The sequence below is a fragment of the Trichosurus vulpecula genome, chromosome 3 (assembly GCF_011100635.1).
Source record: "Trichosurus vulpecula isolate mTriVul1 chromosome 3, mTriVul1.pri, whole genome shotgun sequence".
NCBI classification, from domain to species: domain Eukaryota; kingdom Metazoa; phylum Chordata; class Mammalia; order Diprotodontia; family Phalangeridae; genus Trichosurus; species Trichosurus vulpecula.
The window spans coordinates 161,546,007-161,568,231 of NC_050575.1; the positions used below are offsets into that span (position 1 = coordinate 161,546,007).

The 22,225-nt window shown below is 44.5% G+C and overlaps 1 protein-coding gene across 11 annotated transcripts in view; it reads left to right on the forward strand.

The window, feature by feature from the left end:
* Positions 1–12,146: 12,146 nt before the first annotated feature.
* Positions 12,147–22,225, forward strand: part of DNM1 (dynamin 1) — a 62,985-nt gene continuing 52,906 nt past the window's right edge. For all 11 annotated transcript variants that reach the window (XR_005009902.1, XM_036750613.1, XM_036750615.1 and 8 more), the window contains exon 1: positions 12,147–12,542. Coding sequence is in view for 10 of the 11 variants with exons in the window: in XM_036750613.1 (XP_036606508.1) it covers positions 12,382–12,542 (161 nt within the window). In the remaining variant the exon portion in view is untranslated. The remainder of the gene's footprint in view (positions 12,543–22,225) is intronic.

The window sequence follows — 22,225 nt, forward strand, 5'->3', positions numbered from 1 at the left end:
CCGCAGCTCTCTCAGATTCCCTCCTCCTACTAGTTGTTAGTATCCCCTGAAATTACTTTGTATCTTTGTCATGTCTAGCAAGGTCTTCTACACAAAGTGGACACTTGATACTGGTTTCTCGAATTGAATTATAATCATCGCCAACAACAGACATTTATTAAACCCAAATTATGTGTAGGGCAGTGTACTAGGCCCAGTCTCTCATACGATGTCTTTGATTGATTCAAGGAGATACACAGAGCTTGTTCACAATCAGCTCTGTTTGATTTAATCCAAAAAAGTGCTTGTACCTAATCAAGGCATCAGAGACAGACAAAGCCTGCCCTAGAGTTTATCAGCCAATTAATCAATGAACATTTATTAATCGCCTGCTATGTGACAGGCACTGTGCTAGACAAATACATTGGCAGTTGGACAGATAGGTAGATAAAACATTTATTAAGTATTCCTTATCAGCTAGGTACTATATTAAGCACTGGGAATCCAAATTTAAAAAACAAACACACAACAACAACAGTACCTGACATTAAGGAGTTTACATTCTAATGGGAATAGACAACACATAAAAGGGAGCCAGGAAAGGAGGAAGGTGGGGAAGGATAAAAATCCAGAAAGTCAGGAGGGAAGCTGAGAAAGCAGTGAGCATGAATGGCCTAGACAATTCCTGAAATTGTGGTCCTAGGTAAGAATTCACAGGTCAGAGGAGGGTACTTCACTTTTCGAAATATATATGTGAAAGGTAAAAACAAAATCACCATGTTTTTGCTAGTTTCTTTGGCTTTCTTCTGTGTATGTTTAATGCCTTATTGATTCTTTCTTGTTCTTGTTCTTGTTCTTGTTCTTCTCCCTCTCCTTCTCCTTCTCCTCTTTCTCCTTCTCCTTCTCCTTCTCCTCCTCCTCCTCCTCCTTCTTCTCTGCCCCCCCCCACCCTTTTTTGTATCTCTATCACTACCCAACAAGTAAAGTCAAACAGCCCTCCTCCTACCTATGTGACCAATTCCTCAGTTTCCTTTGCTGGATCCTTCTCCAGATCATACCTTCTAACTGTAGATGTCTCTGAGTGCCCTGTCCTGGGCCCTCTTCTCTTCTCCTTCTATACTACTTCATTTGATGATTTCATCAGCTTCCATGGACTTAATTATAATTTCTATTATTGGTAATGATGATTATTTGTTAATTTTGATTAATGATTATTCAAGCTAATGATTCTCAGATCTACTTCTCCTGCCCCAAACTCTCTGCTGAGGTCCAATATCCCATCTCCACCTGCCTTTCAGACATTATGAACTGGATGTCCAGTAGACATCTTAAACTCAGTATGTCTAAAACAGAACTTATTTATTATCTTTCTCCCTAAACCCTCCTCTCTTCCTACCTTCCATATTACAGTACAGGGAAAAACCATCTTCCCATTCCCCCAGGGTCATAACCTGGGAGTCATCCTGGATTCCTCACTATCTCTCAACACCCTCCCCCCCCCATATCCAAGCTGTCCCCAACGCTTGTCAATTTCACCTTGACAATGTCTCTCAAAGCCCCCTTCTCTCCTCTGACACTGCCACCACTCTGGGCCAGGCCCTCATCACCTCACACCTGGCTTATTGTCTCAAGTCTCTCTCCACTCCAATCCATCCTCTATTCAGCCACTAAGGAGATTCCTAAAACACAGGTTTGATCATGTCACACACACACAAACACACACCATTCAATAAACTCTAGTGGCTTCCTATTACCTCTAGGATAAAATACAAAATGCTCTGTTTGGCATTCAAAGCCTCTCATAACCCAGCCCCCTCCTACCTTTCCAGGTTTCTTATACTTTACCCCCTAATACATACTCTTTGATCCAGTGACACTGACCTCCTGGCTGTTCCATTAACAAGACACTCCATCTCTTGGTTCTGGCAATTTTCTCTGGCTGTCCCCCATGCTTGGAACACTCTCCCTTCCCTTCTCTACTCTGACTACTGACCTCTCTGGCTTTCTTTAAGTCCAAACTAAAACCTCATCTTCTACAGGAAGTTTTCCCTAATCTTTTTTAATTCTAGTGCCTCCCTTCTTTTAATTAGTTCCTATTTATTCTATATGGTTTGCTTTGTATATATTTGTTTGCATGTTGTCTCCAACATTAGATTATAAGCTCCTTGAGGGCAGGGACTGTCTTTTGCCACTTTTGATATCCCCAGCACTTAGCACGGTGCCTGGCACAAAGTAGGTACTTAATGAATGTTTGTTGATTGTTTGAGTATAGTGAGAGAGCATTATCCTTGGAGTCAAGTTGAAATCTGGTCTCAGTTTCTGTAAAATAAGGAGTTTGGACTCATTGGCCTCTAAAAAGTCCCTCTCAGTTCTAGGTCTCTGATCATATGACCACAAATGAACATAGTAGCCATTTCTGGAAAAACAGTCATTCCGCATCTCTGATCTATCACCTCTCTGCCAAAGATTAGAGACATACTCCATCTTCATGCTTTGGAAGCCATCCTTCATCACTATATTGATTATGATTGTAAAGTCTTTCAAAGCAGCCTTCCTTTACATCATAATGGTCATCGTATAAATTATTCTCTTGGTTCAGCTCATTTCTCTCTACATCAATTCATACAAATCTTCCCAAATTTATCTATCACTTCTCCTGGTATAGTAATATCCCATACCATTAATATACCATAACTTGTTCAGTCATCGATTGAGTATAGTGAATAGAGCATTATCCTTGGAGTCAAGTTCAAATCTGTTTTGCTATAAATATTTTTATAGACAAGGGTCTTTTCCTTCTATCTTTGACTTCCTTGGAGCTTTTCTGTCCAGCAATGATATCTTTGGGTCAAAGAGCATGTTTAATAGGTTAGTGACTTTGCAGATATAGTTCCAAATTGTTTTCCAGACTAGTTTGACCAATTCACAGCTCCACCAACAGTATATTAGTATGCTTTTCCTCCTACAGTCTTTTGAGTAGTTGTCGTTTTTTTCATTTTGTCATCTTTGCCAGTCTGTTTGTTGTGAGGTGAAACTTCAGTTGTTTTCATTTGAATTTTCCTCACCAATCATGATTTGGAGCATTCTTTATTAAGCTTGTCGATACTTGGCATTTCTTCATTTTAAAATGGCCTATTTATGTCTTTTTGTAAGAGTGTGTGCCTTTTGGTAGTTCAGTGGTGATGTGACTAGAGTTTTGGGCCCAGAGTCAGGAAGACTTGCATTAAAATCCAGCCTAAGATACTTCCTAATTGTGTGATCACTGGCAAGTCATTTAATCTCTCTATATGCTCTCCTTTCCTCAACTATAAAATGGAGATGATACTAGCACCTGCCTCCAAGGATCGTTGTGGGGATCAGATGAGATAAGATTTATACAGTGTCTGACACATAGTAGGCACTTAATAAATTCTTGTTTCCTTCTTTTCTTTTAGACTTCAGCAAAGTTGAAGGTCTTAAGCACAAAGGATAGAGACAGTGAAATGTAAGATTATTCGACCTTCATTCTAGAAGAGGACCAATGACAGGAGGGTGATGTCTCCTCCTGCAAGTGAATTGGATTTAAGTGAAGCAGAGCTATGTGATGCCATCACCCTCACTCTCTCTTCCAGAGTCATCAGAGTCCAGTGGCATGACATAGATCAGGATGACTGGAGATGGCCCCAGATGCAGTAGGAGACCTTGGCCCTTTTAAGCTAAGGTCTTTCCCAAGTCTCAGTTTGTCTGAGACGACACCTATTCCGTAATTAGAGACTAGGTAAGAATTGAGGCAAAGATGCCCTAGTTTGCCTTCACAAAAGAATGAATCTGGGAGGAGAAAATGACCTATTATTGGCTAACCAGTGAGAACCAGAGTGATTTGGGTTTAAAGGCATAGTCAAGTAGCTCCATTGGAATCCCAATGGGTTTTATGGAAGCCTGGTTTTTCAGAACTATATTTCAAGAAATCATGAATGGAAACTACATGAGACAAAAAGGATAGTTGTCCCAGTGAGACATAAGGGTGAAGTCCTATAAGTTGTGGTGGAACCATTCCTAGCCTCAGTTGCATATGAATAGGCCAGGCACTCCCTGAGAGACTACCCCTGAGAGAGACCGTATGTACACAGGGCATAGAATACTTTAGTAATTTTTCTCTCGTTATTTTCATACATCCATGGGTTATTGTCTGGTTACATCCTATCCTGCAGAGATGAAGATTTGGCAAATATATAGGATAGCTACCATCAATTAGGGTGAGGTCTCTCACTGAAGGAACCCAGACCTGTACATGGAAAAATTGTTTAAAACTCTTACTCCTACCTCCTGCTTAGAAGATAACAAACCTTAGAACTGAACAATTTTCATAACTGTGCAATTTGAGTAAATGCCAAGAACTAACTGAGTCAGAAACACAGTAGTCAGAGCTCAGAAACTAAAGGAGTAGGTGTAGCCACCCACAGGGTTAGCCCTAGAACCAAAGATAGTAGTCACCCTCTGGGGTTCCACCCCTTCAGTGTGAGTATTGAGTTGGGAAGGAGGGAGTTGTAGGGGTGGCACTGTTACAACCTGGCTACTTATCTATTGGAAAATGCCCCTTATCAGAGAGGGGTTTTAAGAAGCGGAGGGGAGGAGGGAATGTATTCAAGGCTCTATGCAAAGACGTGGAGATTGGAGATGAAGTGTTGCATGAAGCAGCAGCAAATTTGTCTGGAATGTGAGTTAAGTGAAATAACAAGCGACAAAACTGGTCAAATAGCCTAGAGCCTGATTGTTGAGGACTTTGTTGAGGGTCAAACATTGGAATTTGTATTTTGTATGTTGCCCATTGTGAGAGAACAACTTTGGTGCCTTCCAGCTTCCCTGTATCTGACCAATTCTGATCTCCTCTTTGGAAACTCCTGGGGAGCTCAGGTGTCCAGATATGAAACAAAGGCAAAGTAGGAACACCTGCTATGTTTGCTTTAGGAACATCACCTTGGCAGCTGGTTGGAGAATGGATTGGGGAGGGGAGAGGCTGGAAGCAGGGACACCAATTAGGAAGCTTATTGCAAGAGAGAAGAGGTGAAAATTTGAACCAAAGGGGTGGATGTGTGTGAGTGGAGGGAAAGAGACCAATGAGAGGAAGATGTGGAGGTAGAATCAAAAATACCTGCCAATTCATTGGATATGGAGGTTGGTGTGGAAAGGTAGAAGGATTCTTCTGAGATTTTTAAACTTGAGTGAGTGACCTACACGTAGATGAGGAAGTAAGTATAGGAAGATAGGTAAGTTTAGAAGAAAATGCCAAAGGTCACACAAATGGCAAGGGTCACCCAGCTGGTGAGTTGATGGTAGAGCCATAACTAGGATCCATCATTTTACTTGACTTCTAATTGGGTGCTTTGGCCACTATTTCCTATAATGATCCCTAGTTTTTACCAGGGCTGAGACCCTAACTCTGATCTTTGGAGAAAAAATGTGTTTAGCCTTCGTCTAAGGATAGTCATTTCAATCAGGCTCAAAAATCTAAGCAGGTTCTTTCAGGTCTGCTTTCCATTTTCCATTGATGATTACCATATTATTCTTATTATAAGAATAACAATAGAGTCCCTTGCTAAGGGTATGCTGGAGTCAGCTAATACCTGCTGGTGAGAGCCATTGTTAACTTTTCAGCATAAACATTTACACCTTAAAAATGGGCAAACTTTACAAATCAGGGCTTGATTGTTTTGTTGATTGTTTAGATTTATGAAAGTGATGGAGATGTTAAGAATGCTGAGTCATCTTAAAAGTGTGTCAGAGATACATTTTTTTCCTCCAGTGAGCTGGTTATTAAATATTTACCAGGCCAATCTTGACCTTTCCTTTCATAGAGCCTTTTCCCTTTAAACAGTCTCAGAACTGCCCCATCTCAGTTAGCTCTTAGCGCCACAGTAATTCTGCTACAGTAGTTAGAGGCAGGTATTATTTATTAGTGGTCTTTTGAAACAGGCATATTTCTGGCTTTCAGAATCTGATTCAGATACCAGGCAGAAAGGAACTCCCCTCCTCCTACGTCCCAGATTCTCCTCCTTCTGCTGCCCAGCTCTTGGTTCCTCTTTGCAGTCATTTTTCAGTTTAGACATTTCAGTGCAATTTAGATAGATGGAATCTTAACCAGAGGTAAATGTTTAACAGCCAGCTCTCTGTACACAGGACACACTCTTAAGTTTCATCTCCATTACTCACATTTTCTCCATTAGTTTCTTAAGCATAGACAATCAACAAACCAATAAATCAAGCCCTGGTATGTAGCATTTGCCCAGCAAACCACTGATTCAACATCGGTAGCCTGCCAGTCATAGCCCTCCATAGTCCCGCCCCAGCCTGACTTACAACCTCTCTATTCCTTTTCATGAGGCCTCTACTCCAGCTAGGGGTCACTTCCCCTTCCCTTTAATATGTCTTATTCTTCCCTGCCTGCTTGCCTTTGCTCAAGTTGTGCCCTCTGTTTATGCTGTCCTACCTGTTTCCCCATCTACCTAAATCCTACACATCCTTCCTCTGAATGTTACTTCTTCCTGGAAGCTTTCCAGGATAACCTTAGCCAAAAACGATCTTTTGTTCATCTGAGTGCCTATATCACCTGAACTATTGGTACCACTTGTATAACATTCATATCCTGTAAGTGATCTTTCATTCCTCTCCAAGTAAACTCCATGGAGGTGTGGGAAGAGGAAACAGGATAAGGCTCAGAATCATAGAACATTAGAACATGGAATCTAGTAGAATATAAACTCCTTGATGATAGAGACTGTTTTGTCTTTAGCGCAGTGCCTTGCATGTAATAGACATTTAATAAATGCTTGTTCTTTATTTCATTACATACATATAAACATGTATATATGTATGTGTATATCTATATGTTTTGTATACATACATACATATGTGTGTATATAGCTAGATGCCATAGTGGATATAATGCTGGACTAGGAATCACAAAGATCTGAATGCAAATTCAGCCTCAGACAATTATTAGATGTGTGACCCCGTTTAAGTCACTTAACCACTGTCTGCTTCGTTTTCATCATAGCACCTACTTCCTCCTGAGATTTTGAGGGAAAAATGAGATAATATTTGTAAAATGCTTTGTAAACCTTTAAGTTCTATATAAATACTAGCTATTGTGAGACAGACAGACAGACAGACAGACAGATAGATAGATAGATAGATAGATAGATAGATAGACAGAAAGACAGATAGTTGTTCAAGGTCTGAAAGGCTTGTTGCTACATTATAAAGACAGGAATAGAACCAGCTGGAAGAAAATGACCTTGCCCTTTAAACTTAGCTTCATACTTGTGTAGGAGGGCTGCCCTGGAATCCTGGCGACAATTTGCCTTAAAGTTTAAGTTCAGGCTTGTATGTTGAGTTTCCTCCAAAACAGGGATATAGAAAGGTACTCAGTGTACAAGATGAGTTCTATATGGGGCAGGTAATTTATTCCTATAAACAAAACAGAACTGCTAAGCATAAAACACTCATAGTCATTGACTGAATGACTTAAAAAATAGAATTCAACAACTTTTAATTACTGATATGAATTTTCTTGGAGGCTGATACTTAAACCTCATTAAAACATAAAGCAGTTTATAGGACTGCTAATAAGGCATTTTATATTTCACTTTAGTTCCTGCACTGTCCAGATAACTCCCAGTACAGTCTGCTGGTAAAAACAGACAGACTTGGACCAAAACTCTTGTTAGTGGTGGTCCTCTCTAAGAGTGTTGGAGTAGTTGCTTGGGACACCTCCTCTTCTAACATTCAGTTCTACGCTAATGGTACCTTTAGAAGTCCTGAACTCTGCAAGGTCACCTCCAAACGTGAACACATCTGTCTCAGGATAGGTACTCATTCACCTAAGAACAAGAAATAAACACAATAGTGGAAAAGCAGCCAGGGTCCCAAGCAAAAGCTTGGCCAGTTGAGTTGTCCTGTTCCCCTCAGACCCTCTTCCCTTCCCCATTTCTATCCCCCCCCATAAAAGTTATATGGGTGTGGTTGCCATGTTGCTGGGATGGAGAGAGCTCAGCCCTTCTGTACCCTTCCTGGAAGACTCAAAGTTGTAATATACTACTTGGAGAATAGAAGGAAACAGCTGAGCCAGAAACTCTTCTTTTAACTGATACAGTTCCTTCCTCTCCTGCAACTAGCATATGACCAAGGGACTACTGAGGGCTTGCTACTTCATGCCAAAATACCAAGTGTTTCCAGTATTGGGCTAGCATATGGATGGAAATAAGCCCCAGAGCGCCAACATGATCAACCAGAGCCAGGAAGGGTAACTAAGCATATTCCATAGTATGGCCCCAGAGAAGAGAAACTAGATTTATATAGGCTCTAATCAGCTGACTTACTCTTCTAGGTTCCAGAGACCTTGACCTCTAGAAATGAAGACTTTAGGAGCTGACAGATTCCCACTCTGTATGTGAAGAAAACAGCTGAGGTTTTCTTTCCTAGTCTGATGACTGCGTGTGAAGGCCCTCCCTTTCTAAAAGAGACGTGACTGAGGATCTGAGGGCTCAGCTAAAAGAGTTGGCTGAATCCATTTTTCTTATGGAAGAGAGATAGCATCTCAGATGAGAATCCTAACTGAAGCTTGGGAGAAAGGAAAGGGGAAAAGGAAGAAAAGAGAGAGATGGGGAGCACTAAAGATGTGATGCCCAGGGTCAGGTGCAGAGAGAGTATTGTGGTTAAATCAGCAGAAGATATTGGCAGCTTGGCAGCATCCCTCTGCAACTCCATTGCCCCTCCATTTTCTGGCTATGCTTCTGAGCTTTAATGTTGAGTAGACTTGGATCCATACCAACTGGAGGCCAATTTCCTGGTAGCACCATGTTCAAGAGGGCAATGCCCCAGGGGCTAATAATGACAACAATAATAATAGCTAGTATTTACATAGTGCCTACTATGTGCCTGTCAGGCATTGTGCCAAGCACTTTATAAATATTATCTCATTTGATCCCCACAACAAACCTAAGAGGTAGGTGCTATTATACCCAATTTACAGTTGAGGAAGTGGAAATGAACAGAGATTAGGTGACTTGCCTGATGTCATAAGGCTACAAGTATCTGAGGCTGCATTTGAATTCAGTCCCAGCATTCTATCCACTGTACCACCTAGCTGCCTCTGCTAACTAGTACTTTGAATGGATTGGCAGCTACATGACACAGTAGATAGAGTAATGGGCCTGGAGTCAGGAAGACTTATTCTTTTGACTTCGAATGTGGCCTCAGACACTAGCTGTGAGACCCTGGACAAATCACTTAACTCTGTTTGCCTCAGTTTCCTCATCTGTAAAATGATCTGGAGAAGGAAGTGGCAAACCACTCTAGTATCTTTGCCAAGAAAACCCCAAATGGGGTCATGAAAAGTAGGACATAAGTGAGCAACAACTTTAAATGGAATTGAATGTAAAGTGCTAGAAGGGAAGATTTTGTAGATCACATGGCTTTGACCTTTTATTTTACACTTGCTGAAGATCTACTACAGTGTTTCTATATCTCTTGTCTCCTCCTCTAAACTACCTAGCACAATGTCGTGCACCCATTAAGCATTTTATAAACACTGACTGAATGAATACTTCATCTGATGGACTACATACAGGACTGACAGCCACCCAACAAGACTCTGGCGCAGCTGTCTAGGAGCTTCATAAACAGGCCACCATTGAAGCTGTCACAGAAAAGGAGTGGCATTTCCCTGTATGGATATGCACCAGAATTTATTTTGCTGTATAAATGCACAGTACAATACTTGTGAGTTTAGTCTCTAACATCTCTCAGAGAATTTTCTCCATTCTTATGTCAGAACAAAGTAAAAAGTTAGAGTCATTTTTAAAGATAATTGGCACCTTAACTGATATTAAAATTATACCCAGTACTATCTCAAGTACCTTTCCTTCCCAGTCTGACTGGGATTTCACACATACCTCCCAGGGAAATGGAGTCATAGGGTAGACAGATGGCTTCCCACACAGCAAGTTGGAAGCCATTTAGAGAATAAAGGCCTGATCTCTCCAGCACACAGGATCTCTACTCCTCTGCCCTTAGCCCTAGTCTTGTCTCAGCACACTGTGACTGCCTTGGGGGGAGTCTCAGAGGGCCACCAGCCAACTCAGACCTCCATCTTTCTGATAGGAAGCCCTGGGAAGAAGCACAATGGGTCCAGAGGGCTTGCATCTCTGACTATCGGAGTTGGAAGGAATAGCAGATAGCTATCTGATCCGACACCCTTATTTTATAGACCAAGGTGGAACAACTAACAAGTTAAACAAAACAGCTAAGCCTGAGGCAAGTTTTCATGGCAAGAACCTGGTCTTCAAACCCTGGTTCCATCTCTGATTCATGGTGTGTGTGTGTCTTTGAGCAAATTGTTCAGGCCTTCTGAACAATTCTTCTCACAGTCCTTCTCTGGACATTAGAATCCTTATATGCTGTTATAAGGTAATCATGCCAATCTACTTTCCAAAATGGAAAGGGAAAGAACCGTAATTGTGGAGTCTAAGGACCACTACTAATACCCTACTTCTATGTTGGACCTTGCAAAAGGCACTGTCTTCCCAGGACCTCAGTGTTCTTATCTTTAAAGTAAGGGAGCTGGTATACCCAAAGGGCTATAAAACCATGCATTCATACCCTTTGACCAAGCAAAACCACTACTATGTCTGTATCCCAAAGAGATAAAACAGAAAGGAAAAGGATCTATATGTACAAAATATTTATAGCAGCTCTTTTAGTGGTGGCAAAGAATTGAAAATTGGGATGATTTCCATCAACAAATTGTAGTATGTGATTATGACGGAATACTATTGTGCTATAAGACATGATGAGCATGATGCTTTCAGAAAAACCTGGGAAGACTTAGACAAACTTGATAACAAACTGAAGTGTGAAGAGCCAGGAGAACATTGTATACAGTAACAGCAATGTTGTAATGATGATCAACTGTGAATGACTTAGCTGTTCTCAGCAATACAATGATACAAGATCATTTCTGAAGGACTTCTGATGGAAACGGCTATCCATCTCCAGAGAAAGACATGATGAAGTCTGAATGCAGATCGAAACATACTTTTCTTTACTTAATATTCCTGGGATTTTTTTTGTCCTTTTTCTTTCACAACATGACAACATTGAAATACGTTTTTCATGACTGCACATTTATAACCTATATCAAATTGCTTATCTTTTCAAGGTGGGCAGGGGGAAAGGAAGAGAGTTTGAAACTCAAAAATTTTGTAAAAATGAATGTTAAAGATTGTTTTTATATGTAATTGGGGGAAAAATAAAATATTGAATAAAAAATAAGGGAGTTGGAACAGATGGCCTCTGAGGATCCTTCCAGCTCTAGGTTTATGATTCTATGATGATAAAATGGAGTGAATATGAATCAGAAAGCAGAATGTATAGCAAGTATTTTCTGAATTTTTAATTAGAAGAGGGTCTAGAGAATGTGGAAAGATTAGCACTTTATCCTCGGTGAGGCTTACCAGTCCTCTCCTGCCATTTTGTATCAATTAACAACACCCACTGCATTCATTCATCCCCTAGGCTTGGTTGCTGTGAGGGAGGCAAAGATGAATAAAATTCGGTCCCTGCTATCAAGGAACTCACTGTCTAGTAAGGGAGATAAGACACGTATAAAAAGATAACTGACAGCACAGGAAAGAATATACATGTCAAATGAGTATTATGGAGGCCTCAGAGGAATGATAGCTCCCTGGGGGCCGGAGGAAGCAGGGAAATCTTCACTGAATGGGTGGGAATTGAGCTTATTTAAATGGTGGAAGCTTAACAGATGGAGATGGGGGAGAGGGTGAAGATATTTAAGGTCGGTGGGGGTGGAAAGGGCGTAGAGTAGGACAGAGGTGATGTGACTTGCCCCCAGATCACATATACTAGAAGCCGGGTCTTAGAGGTAAAGTGAATTCCTTTCCCGTTGACTTGGCCCTCGTTGGAGGGTATCGGTCCAGAGACCAGGTAACCAGTACCTTTAAAAAGAGGGCTCTTTCATCGCCCACATTCTAGAGAAAACTACAATTCCCGAGATGCCTCGGCACTGGCGCCTGCGCAGAGCGAAGGAGCCTCCCTCGAGCTCTCTCGCTCCCTCTGGCGACGACCGCGGGTCAGTGCGGGACTCCAATCCCCGTGGGGTGGCTGGGCTGCTTGAGAGCCGGGCTGCTGTCGAAGCAAGCAGTAGGGTTAAGCGTCTCTGCTGCAGCGGGAGGGAAAAGACGCAGGAGCCCAGACCTCGGTGGGGGCGGGAGAGGAGAGCCAGGGGCTGTCCCTGCCGCGGATCCGGTGGCCAGCAGCCTGCAGTGAGCTCAGCGGACTCGAAGGAAGCCGGTACCGGAGCGGGGAGCCCCCGGAGGGGGTGCTCTGGCAGCGGCTGCCGCAGCAATGGGGAACCGTGGCATGGAAGATCTGATCCCGCTGGTCAACAGGCTGCAGGATGCCTTTTCCGCCATCGGCCAGAATGCCAACCTGGACCTGCCGCAGATCGCTGTGGTGGGCGGCCAGAGCGCGGGCAAGAGCTCGGTGCTGGAGAATTTCGTGGGCAGGTAATAAGCCGGTCGCGGTACCCAGTCCGCGTAGCCCAGGAGCCCTCCCCTCCCCGCCCCAGCCGTGCCCTTCCCGCAGCCCGTCCCGTCTGCACCCGCCGGGCACTGCGCTTAGCCACGGGCCACTGCAGCTAGTCCCTCACCCCCGTCCCCTGCGTCCCCGAGAGGGGCATCCGCGCCTTTGCACAAGGCAGTGCCTCTAGCGTGGGCTCAAGGTACCCCAGGAGTGGGTAGTGCCTCCTAAGGTGGGCACCAGACGTCCTCTCCCGCCCCCTCTCCCTGCAGTGGGCAATGCCCCTTCCCCCCTCCCTGCGCCGTCTGTGCGCAGCGCAGCGGAGGGGGAGGGGGAAGACTTGGACTGCGGGGGCCAGCGATGGAGGGGGGGCGCTGGATGGTCGGGGTAGAGCAGCTTCTCATCTCCTACTGAGCAGCAGGGAAGGGAGCCCTTGGGCTGCGAGCGGTCACTCTGTCAGGCTGGGAAGGGAAGAATGATATCTATCCATCTCTGGCAGCCAGGGTAGCTTTGCCCTCCCGGGCTCCCCTTAGGAGCCGGAGAGGGGTAAAGGGGGTGGGGGTGGGGGTAATGGAAGAGGAGGAGGGGTGGACACGACCGCGGAGCCGAGGTTGAGAGATGACTAAGGCTGGGAGGCAGGCAGCCCTTTGGGGAAGGGTGGGAGGAAGGAGAGACCTGGGAGTCTGCAGGAGCCATTTGAAGCATCTAATCACTCATCCGAGTCCAGGGAGGCCTGGACAGAGCCCTAAGACTGATAGGGGAGACCAATGACACTCTCTCTCGGCTTATGGAATGGAGGAAGGAAGCAATGACCTCCCGCCACCCCCCCTACCCCCACCTATACACCAGGCTGCCTTGGAGACAAAGGGCCTGGGCTTATGTAACTATTGGGAAGGCAGAAGGTCAGACCCCGGCTGGAGCCCTCTCCGTACCCAGTATATTAACCTGTATGTCTTATGGCGTGGAGGGAGCTAATGGGATGACAGCACTGGTAAAAAATTGATTGGTGATTGGGCTGGGGTCATTGGTCTCAGGATCTTCCTTTCAAAGGAAGAGCTGAGGGGAGGGGGGATTGTCTCTCCATGCTCTCTCTTGCCTAAGATGCAAATTATGTGGACTGTAGAGATGAATTCCGAAGGAGAAGGCTGCTGTCTGGTCCTCAGTACAGGTGGACTTGGCTGCTACCTGTTCCCCTCCCCCTTTCTAATGGCTCCCTCCAGCCTCTTCTCATCAGCATCTTCAACATCACTTCCCTCCCCTCTCTTTTCATTAGCAGCCCAGTTGGGCTCTCATTCTGTGACTCTGGGCTTCCAACCACAATTCCCTTCAGATGACCTTCATGGATAGCACTGGTGTGGCCTGGACTGTTAGCAGGGGATTGTAGATGGGGAAAAGATACACACTGCTACGTTCAGTCTATATCTTTATCCTCAGGGACTGTCTGAGGAGCGTCTGTCCTCCCTCCCCAATGTTGATTAAATCCAGAAAGGTTAAAGCTCCCTGCTAGTCCCTGTCTGAGCTCAAATAAATCCCATTTCCTTTACAGTGACCCTCAGGGGAAGAGAGGAGGGAGGGGGTCCTTCTGCAGAGGAGCCTCTGTACCCCAGTGAAGAAAGCCCTGATTCTGTGAAAGCCCCCTTTTCTCCCCCAAAAGGGCCCAGACTAGGCTGGATCAGTAGAGACCGACAGCTCCTTCCTTGGCCCCCAAGGAAATTGCCTTCTGCAGATTTCCCCTGGGCTCATGTGACTCAAGAGCTGCAGAGATATGGGCTAGAGAGAGGCATACACAGATGATCTGGGTTGTTCCCATATCCTGGGTTGGGGGGTTGAAGGGGTCAAAGGAAATATCTTAGATCTTCCTTTGTTCTTCCCATGACTGCCCTGCCCCCACTCCAAAGTATATTACCATCACCTTGTAGTCAAAGGTTTCCAGAGAAGCAGGTGGCCCCAGTGGTGTACATGGTACAGTGATGTAATACTTCAGGTCAGCATGGGGAGACACCCAGTACATACAGTAAGGGTTGGGGCTGCCCACTCTGGGTAGGGGCCAGAGGGGGTAATAAAAACTCACATTTAGATAGTGTAGTAAGGCAGTGGTTCTCAAGTGTCTTCTAAGAACCCCTTTCAGGGACTCCTCAAGGTCAAAATCGTTTTCATAATAATAAGATATTTTAGTTTTTAAGGCAGTAGATACGGATCGCCGTAACCCACATGAACAGAAGCTCTTTGGGAGGGGCCCTCAATCACTTTTAAGACTGTGAAGGGTCCTGAGACCAAAAAGCTTGAGAGCTTCAGCTCTATCGCATAGGGAATGTTGCACCGCCTCCCTCCATGAGGTAAGTGTGTTTATTGTTATCCCCATTTTACAGATGGGGAAACTGAGACCTGGGTTAAGTGAAGAGAAGATGAGGAGGAAGAGGAAAGAAACCCAAGAATCTCAAATCCATGAACAGATTTTGAGTGTTTTCCTCTAACTCTAGGAATAACACCAACAAATCTCTACTATTTGCTGGGCTCAGGGCTTTACAATTGTCTCATTTAATCCTCATGAGAGCCCTGTGTGGGGGAGGGGGGTTATCGCTTTTATCACCCCCATTTTACAGATGAGGAAATGGAAGCTGTGTGACTTGCCCAGGGTCACCCAGCTCTGAGGCAGGATTTGAACTTGGGTCTCCCTGACTCCAGGCCCAGTGCTTCACCCTCTGCACTACCTAGCTGCCCCCAAGTAAATTCTCAACTCGTAGAGGGTAGTGACTTGTCCAAGGTTACATAACCAGAGCTGGGGATAGGAGCATAGTTCCTATTCCTCCGTAGGACTGGCGGCTGATTCAGACCCTGGATTCTGGCTTATCCTGTCCCCTCTCTGGTTCCCAGGTCGTGCCTGCATTTCCGCTCGATGTCAGCGGGCATGGGCTGGTCCTTGGGGTTGTGTGCATGGTGATGGAGGCAGGCTATGAGACTCCCTTAGGACCAGCTCTCCCTTCCTCCCTCCTCCAGGGAGGAAACGAGGGATGTAGCAGAGGAAACAAGCAGTTCTGGATCTGATTGAGATTCAGGATTCTAGAATCCAAGACATAGGATCAATCTTTTAGAGCTAGAAGGGTCATCTCCTTCAACCCTCTCATTTTATAGATAAGAAAACCAAAGCCCAGAGAGGTTTAGTGATTTGTCCAAGGCCACACAGGAAGGGGCAGAGTCAGGATTTGCACTCGGGTTTTTTGCCCCAAACTTAGTATTCTCTCCACTTTACCACACCATGCAGAGTTGGGAATATGGGTCAACAGCTACCTATCTGCATATACTAACGAGATCATCATTAGAGGCTTTACTGTGTAGGTGGGCAAACTGAGGCATGGAATAGGGAAAACTCTGTTTTATCTAGCCCATCAGTGGCTGAGCTGGGGACTGTGACCTTCTAGCCCAACATACATATTATTTTTGTCTGCCTACTCCATCGTCTAGCCTCACGCCTTCTTCCTGCTAGTGACAGGGGTTGGGGCCCACCTTTTCATGGGCTGCTTAAAACATGAAGCAAACTGTAGTTATAACCCAGAGATCTGCCATCTCTCCCTTCCCTTCCCCCGCCCCCAGCCCCGACCCCAGGTAAGGACCCCACCCTGCACTCCTCTATTTTGCTTTTCTTTCACCTGGGTCTGGGATGTCTGAGAGTGGATCTGGCAGTTTATTCATCAATCCTAGTACTGACCTGACATTCAGTGATCTTCCTCTGATTTCCCCTGTATAACAGAGAGCCAGCCCAAACATACACAGGTATGGTATGTCCCTTTGGTGACACGTTGTGTCTTCCCTATGATTCTGTGAAGCAGATTTTCCCTTAGTCTTGGGACAGCTCAGGATAGGGTGGCATGGGCTTTAGAACAGCCTACCTGGGATGGATCTTCCCAGCCAGTGTTGGGACAGAGAATGAAATGGCTCAAAGGCCCCCTGGAAGCCACAGCATAGAAGGCCAGCAAAAAAAAAAAGAAAGAAAAGAGAGCTGCCCTATACATTCAGAGTCAGAATGCAGAGAACCAGCCCAGAAACTGGGTTCCGTTCCTAAATGAATCTGTTTCCTCTCTTAACTCCCTCCATCCTTTCTAGAACTGGGATAAGAAATCAACTGTCTTTTTTCTGGCCGTGATGGTGAAAGAAGAGAAGACAGATGTATGGAAAGAGAACTGATCACGTTAGGCTAAGCACCTTCTGCCCTGTCCAGGTGAAAAGCCCGGTCAAGGTTCAGAGGGGAGAGGTCATGGATAGCTACACTGGTCTGGGAGGGCTTCATGGATTTGACTCCCTTTGGGCTTTATCTCTGGGCCCTCCAATACAGCCTGATTTGGGGGGAATTCCTTAGCTGGGAAATAGGTCTGCTCAGGCTTAGCTGTATCATGAAGGACCAGGTCCTGTTTTCCTTCCCTGTCAACCCCAGCAACTAGATGGTCCAATCAGAGAACACATCCTGACTCCCCATACCTTCCAGCTCATGTTGCAGCCATGAGAAATATACCCTGCATATGCTTTACTACTATGGATAAAACATACTTGGCACATGCACTTGGAACATGCTAGGGGTTCCATATGCCTACTGGGCATTCACATGCTTAACACACTCTTAAACATTAAGTACACATGACCAAATCTCTTCCCTGCCCCGAGTAGAGAGAAAAACACACATGAGCACACAGGAGACCTATCCCTCAGATGGCTGGGTCAAGGAAAGCAGAGATGAAAAATGACCCATGGAGGGCAAGGACCCCAAGGGAAGTGGAGCTGATCAGAGACTGATAGGAGAGCCATCGAGAGAGTCAAGTTTCTTTAGGCTTGGCTAGGGTCATTGGGGCCAGGAACGCAAGGAGCTGGGAGGAAGGGAGGGCCTAGGGCTGTACCAGCCAATGCTCAGGAAGGGCAGTTACCCAAAGGCATTAAGAGGCCTTCTTGGGCCCTCTGCCATCCTGAAGACTGGAACTGTACACAAAGCCCTCTGTGATGCCCTCCATGACCCTGCCCCCCACCCCCTATCAGCATCCTCAGCTCTCACAAATAGCACCAGGATGTGTCTTTTGGGGCTAGGGTGGGAGGCAATGTTTTTCCACCTCCAGTCAGGCCTGAGACACAGAATGGAAGAGAGACTTTTCTTTCCAGATTCAGGTATTCTCTTGATCTCTACCTTGTACCCTTGAACTTAAGGTATTTAAGCACATAGTAGTGCATAATAGATAGGGCGCTAGACTTGGAGTCAAGAAGACCCGAGTTCAAATCCCACTTCAAAACTTATTAGCTGTGTGACTGTGGGCACTGGATTAACCTCTCAGCCTCAGTTTCCTCATCTGTAAAATGGGCATCTTCTTCTTCATAGCATTGTTATGAAGACCAAAGGAGATAATATTTGTTATGGTTTGTAAACCTTGAAGTGCTGTGTAGATGTTCACCACTTTTATTTCATGGTTACGTATAATACATGCCAGTCCACTGATGTATAGAAGTTAACACACAAACACATATAGTCACGGTCAGAGTTAAGAAACTGTTAATCCTTATCCACATCTGTGCCCACATGCACATGCACATATTCTCTTCAAAGGCTCCTCTTCTCTTCCCACCTGGGTCACAACCACCTTTCCCTTCTACTTCGTTGGTCCTATCGGCAAAGGGGAACCAACGGAGCCCAGGCCATTTGGATACCTAGAGTCATAGGAACTGGAAGATGTGGTCAATAGAGTCCTGGGCCTGGAGTCAGGAAGGGTTTGAGTTCAAATCTTGCCTCAAGTACTTATTAGCTGCAGGGCCTGGTAAGTCATTTGAGCTGTGCCTCAGTTTCCTCATTTGCAAAATGGCCATAGTAATACCGTCTGTCTTCTTGGGTTTTTGTAAGGATCGAATGAGCTAACACTTGTAAAGCGTTTCGCCAGCCTTAAAACACTATATGAATTCTAGCCACTGTTACCAAGTCTGGCCTGTTCATTTTTTTTGGATGATGACTTTGTATTTATTATTTCATCCAAGAGAAATGAAAAGCAATTCTAGTTAGGCCTTTGCTCACCAGAGGAGCATGTGGCCATCGTCAGGTGCACGGATGTTTTCAGCTATCGCTATGGGGAAGTAATTGCTTCCCTCTTAATGACTGGATGTTTACTTTGCAATTAGCCACAGAGTGTCCTGTTTCTAGACTGTTCATTTTACAGATGGGGACACTGAGGTCCAGAGAGACCACGATAAACCAGCACCCCCAAGTGGGAAATGGACAGTTGCTGTGTGACCTTGGGCCAGTCACTTCCCTTTCCCTGGGCCTTAGATTCCCCATCTAGCAGATGAAAGGGCTGGACTTCTGGCTCTATGATTCTCTATCCTGAGTACCTTTTAGGTACCCAGGCCTATGGCCTATGTAACTGAAGATGGGTAAGCATCCTCTTTTTACAAAAAGAAATTTTGATTGCTATCTTTTGGATTCACAGATTCCCCCACCCCTGCCTTCCTGCTGTATGCTCTCACTGCAAAGGCCTTGTCCAAAGTAGGCCTCCATCTTCTTCTCCTCCTCATGCCCAGGCTCCCTCCTCCCCTCTTTGTCCCCCCATCAGTGAGGCACTCAGCAAATGGAAGCTTGTTTGGATGTTAATCACAACAGAGCAAAAAGCAATGGAACATTATGTAAAGAGTGCTGGATTTGTATCTAGAGGACCTGGATTGGAATGGTGCTTTTGTTACCCCCTGTGTGGTGACCTCGGACAGGTCATAGGGTAACCTCTTTGGTCCTCAGCTATAAAAGGAGGGGGTTAGATTAAGTGTTTTCTAAGGTCCCAAGGCATCTGAGCCTGTGAAACATCATTAAGAAGGAAAATTGTATGTAACTACCCAAAGAAACCATCCCACAAATGAATGGGCTGTTTGAGGGTCTTTTGGGGGAGGAGAGGGAGGTCTATTTTATAGGCTATTTTTACATCATCTGCGTGATCATTACGCCTCTACTGGGGTAATCCTACCTGGGGATTGTTGGGAGTTAGATGTAAAAGGGTCATTTGTGGAGGGGTTGAGGGAGAGAGAATGCCTAGCATATAGTAGGTGCTTAATAAATACTTGTTGACTGTAGTTTAAAACTGAGCAAGGAAAGGATTGGGAAAAATTGTCCCTTTTTCAGTCAGTCTAGGGAACCTCTCTGAAGAGGAAGTATCATGGAAAACACGCAGAATTTGGAGTCAGAGAACCAGGATTTGATCCCAGATCTACTATTTAATGCCTGTGTGAATTGGGTTAAGTCACTTAACTTTTTGGGTCTCAGCTTCTCATCTGTAAAATGAGGAGGTTGGAGTGATTGGCTCCTGAGTTCCCTTAGAGCTCTAATTTGTGATCTTATGACTCAGTTTCCTTATATGTTAAAGTGTGTGTGTGTGTGTGTGTGTGTGTGTGTGTGTGTGTGTGTGAGAAGGTAGGGGAAGGGTGGGAGTTGGGCTCTTCCCAGCTTCAATATTTGACTAATCTGTGGGAGGTAACAAGTTATTATGGAAAGACCTCCTATTGTTGTTCAGTCGTTTTTCAGTTGTGTCTGACCCTTCGAATTGGTAAAGATACAAGAATGGTTTACCACTTCCTTCTCCAGCTCATCTTACAGATGAGAAACCAAGGCAAGCATGGTTAAATTACTTGCCTAGGTTCACACATCTAGTAAGTGTGTCAAGCGTCTGAGGTTGCATTTGCACTCAGGTCCTCCTGACTCCACTGCACCACCTAGCTGCCCCCGAGCCTCGGTTTCTTAATCTGCAAAATGGCAGTATATACTACATACACATCTCACAGGGTTGTTGGGAGGAGGAAATAAGATGATGAGTGTTAAAGGGCTATAGAAACGTAGGTTATTGTCTTTATTGATGGCCAAGGCCGGAAGGGCAAAGTAGATCAGGCCTCAGGGCAGGGGCACTGTTTCCATCTGTCTCCTGGGACCGTGAGGGTATGGCACCAAGGATCTCTCCAGTGGTCTAAAGCAGGAGAGAAGGTAATCTTGGTGCCAGGGTGAAGGAGAGGGTCTGGGAACGCGCATCTGTGGGTTCCTTTCAGACTTAGCTCTCCTGTGCTTAGTTCTCCCTTGGTAAATTTCTTTGAAGGATCTTCAGGAGGGAGAATGGAAGCAAAGGTGGGGGGAACCCAAGTCTAGCAACCCCTGGGAAGAGAGAAAGAGGAACAATTAGCAGCTTCATCTACCTTTGACATCCCTAGTTATTACCGTGGGATTTTTATTTGTATTGCTCAGATGCGTCTGATCTTAATGGATTGATAGAGGAAAGGCATTATTAGCTAAGGACAGTGCATTACAATAGATCATTGCTGTGTGAGGAGGAAAAGCCCTTGGCTTTCCAGGGACCTGAAAAGTCCACTCCTTGAATCTTTGCCACAATATGATGAATGACTAGTGTCCTGAAGGCCTGGAACCAAATAATAATAGCTGACATTTACATAGCCCTTTAAGGATATAAAAGGATGGATATAGGCTCATTTGGTCCTCAACAACCCTGTGAGGTGTTATTAACCCCACTTGCAGATGAGGAAACTGAGGCCGGAGGAGTGTGAGGAGAGAGGTTAAATGTTTCACCCAGAGGCCCACAGCGGGTAATTGTCAGAGGCAGGGTTGATTTGGGAATACCTGTTATCTCCTGAATCAAGTCTGTAATTGTTCTGTCCTGTGCTGGTATGTACCAACTCAACCGTCAAGATGCGACCTAGAAAGAAGGATTGCATCATATATTTATTTATATGAGGTTTGCTATGCTTTCCTTACAACAACCCTCTAAGGTTGGTAATGCAAGGATTATAATCTCCATTTTACAGGTTAGGAAACTGAGAGCTATAAGAGATGAAGTCTAAGTCTAAGAACACAGACCTCTTAAGTGTCTACGGCAGGATTGGAACTCACTTCTCTGTAGACTTTAAATTTAGGACACTATCTCCTAAGTCATGTTAACTCCCCACACATAGGCTCTTTTACTGATTATATTTATGACATTGATATAATAAATATAATTAGAACAGTGGCCTTAATAGCAGATCAATAGATTCTCATCTAAAGATGGTGGTTTCATCTTCCTTCTAATGGATCTCTCAGGGCATGATGTGTAGAGAAATCCTTTCCCTAGGACAAAATGCTGAAACCTAGTACTGTGTAACTCTAATGACCAAGCTTGGTCCTGGAGAAGAGACAGGAAAATGACCCTCTTCCCTTATTTGCAGAAGTGGGCAGAGATGTGGAACATTGCACCTATAGGGTGTCTCCCAAGTCTCAGGGTAGTTTTAAGCTTAATAAGCTGGCCCACCAGACTTAGTTGATATGGGGCTTAGTTTTTCTGAGCTACTTTTTCTCTCTTTTAAAATCTTTGTTACAAGGGATGGCCCTGAGTATTGAATTAGGGGAGATATATAGATATAGATGGAAATGAAGGTGATATAAAAATAAAAGCTGCCTATTTTATTTTGAAATGTATTTTTATTTCATTAAATATTTCCCAATTGTATAAATATTTTTCAACATTCATTTTTTAAAATCTTGAGTCCCAAATTCTCTCCCTCCTTCCCTTCCCTTACACCTTGAGAAGGCAAGTAATATGACATCTATTGATTATATATATGAAGTCATGTAAAACATATTTCCATAATAGCCATGTTGAAAAAAAAGCAAGAAAAATAAAGA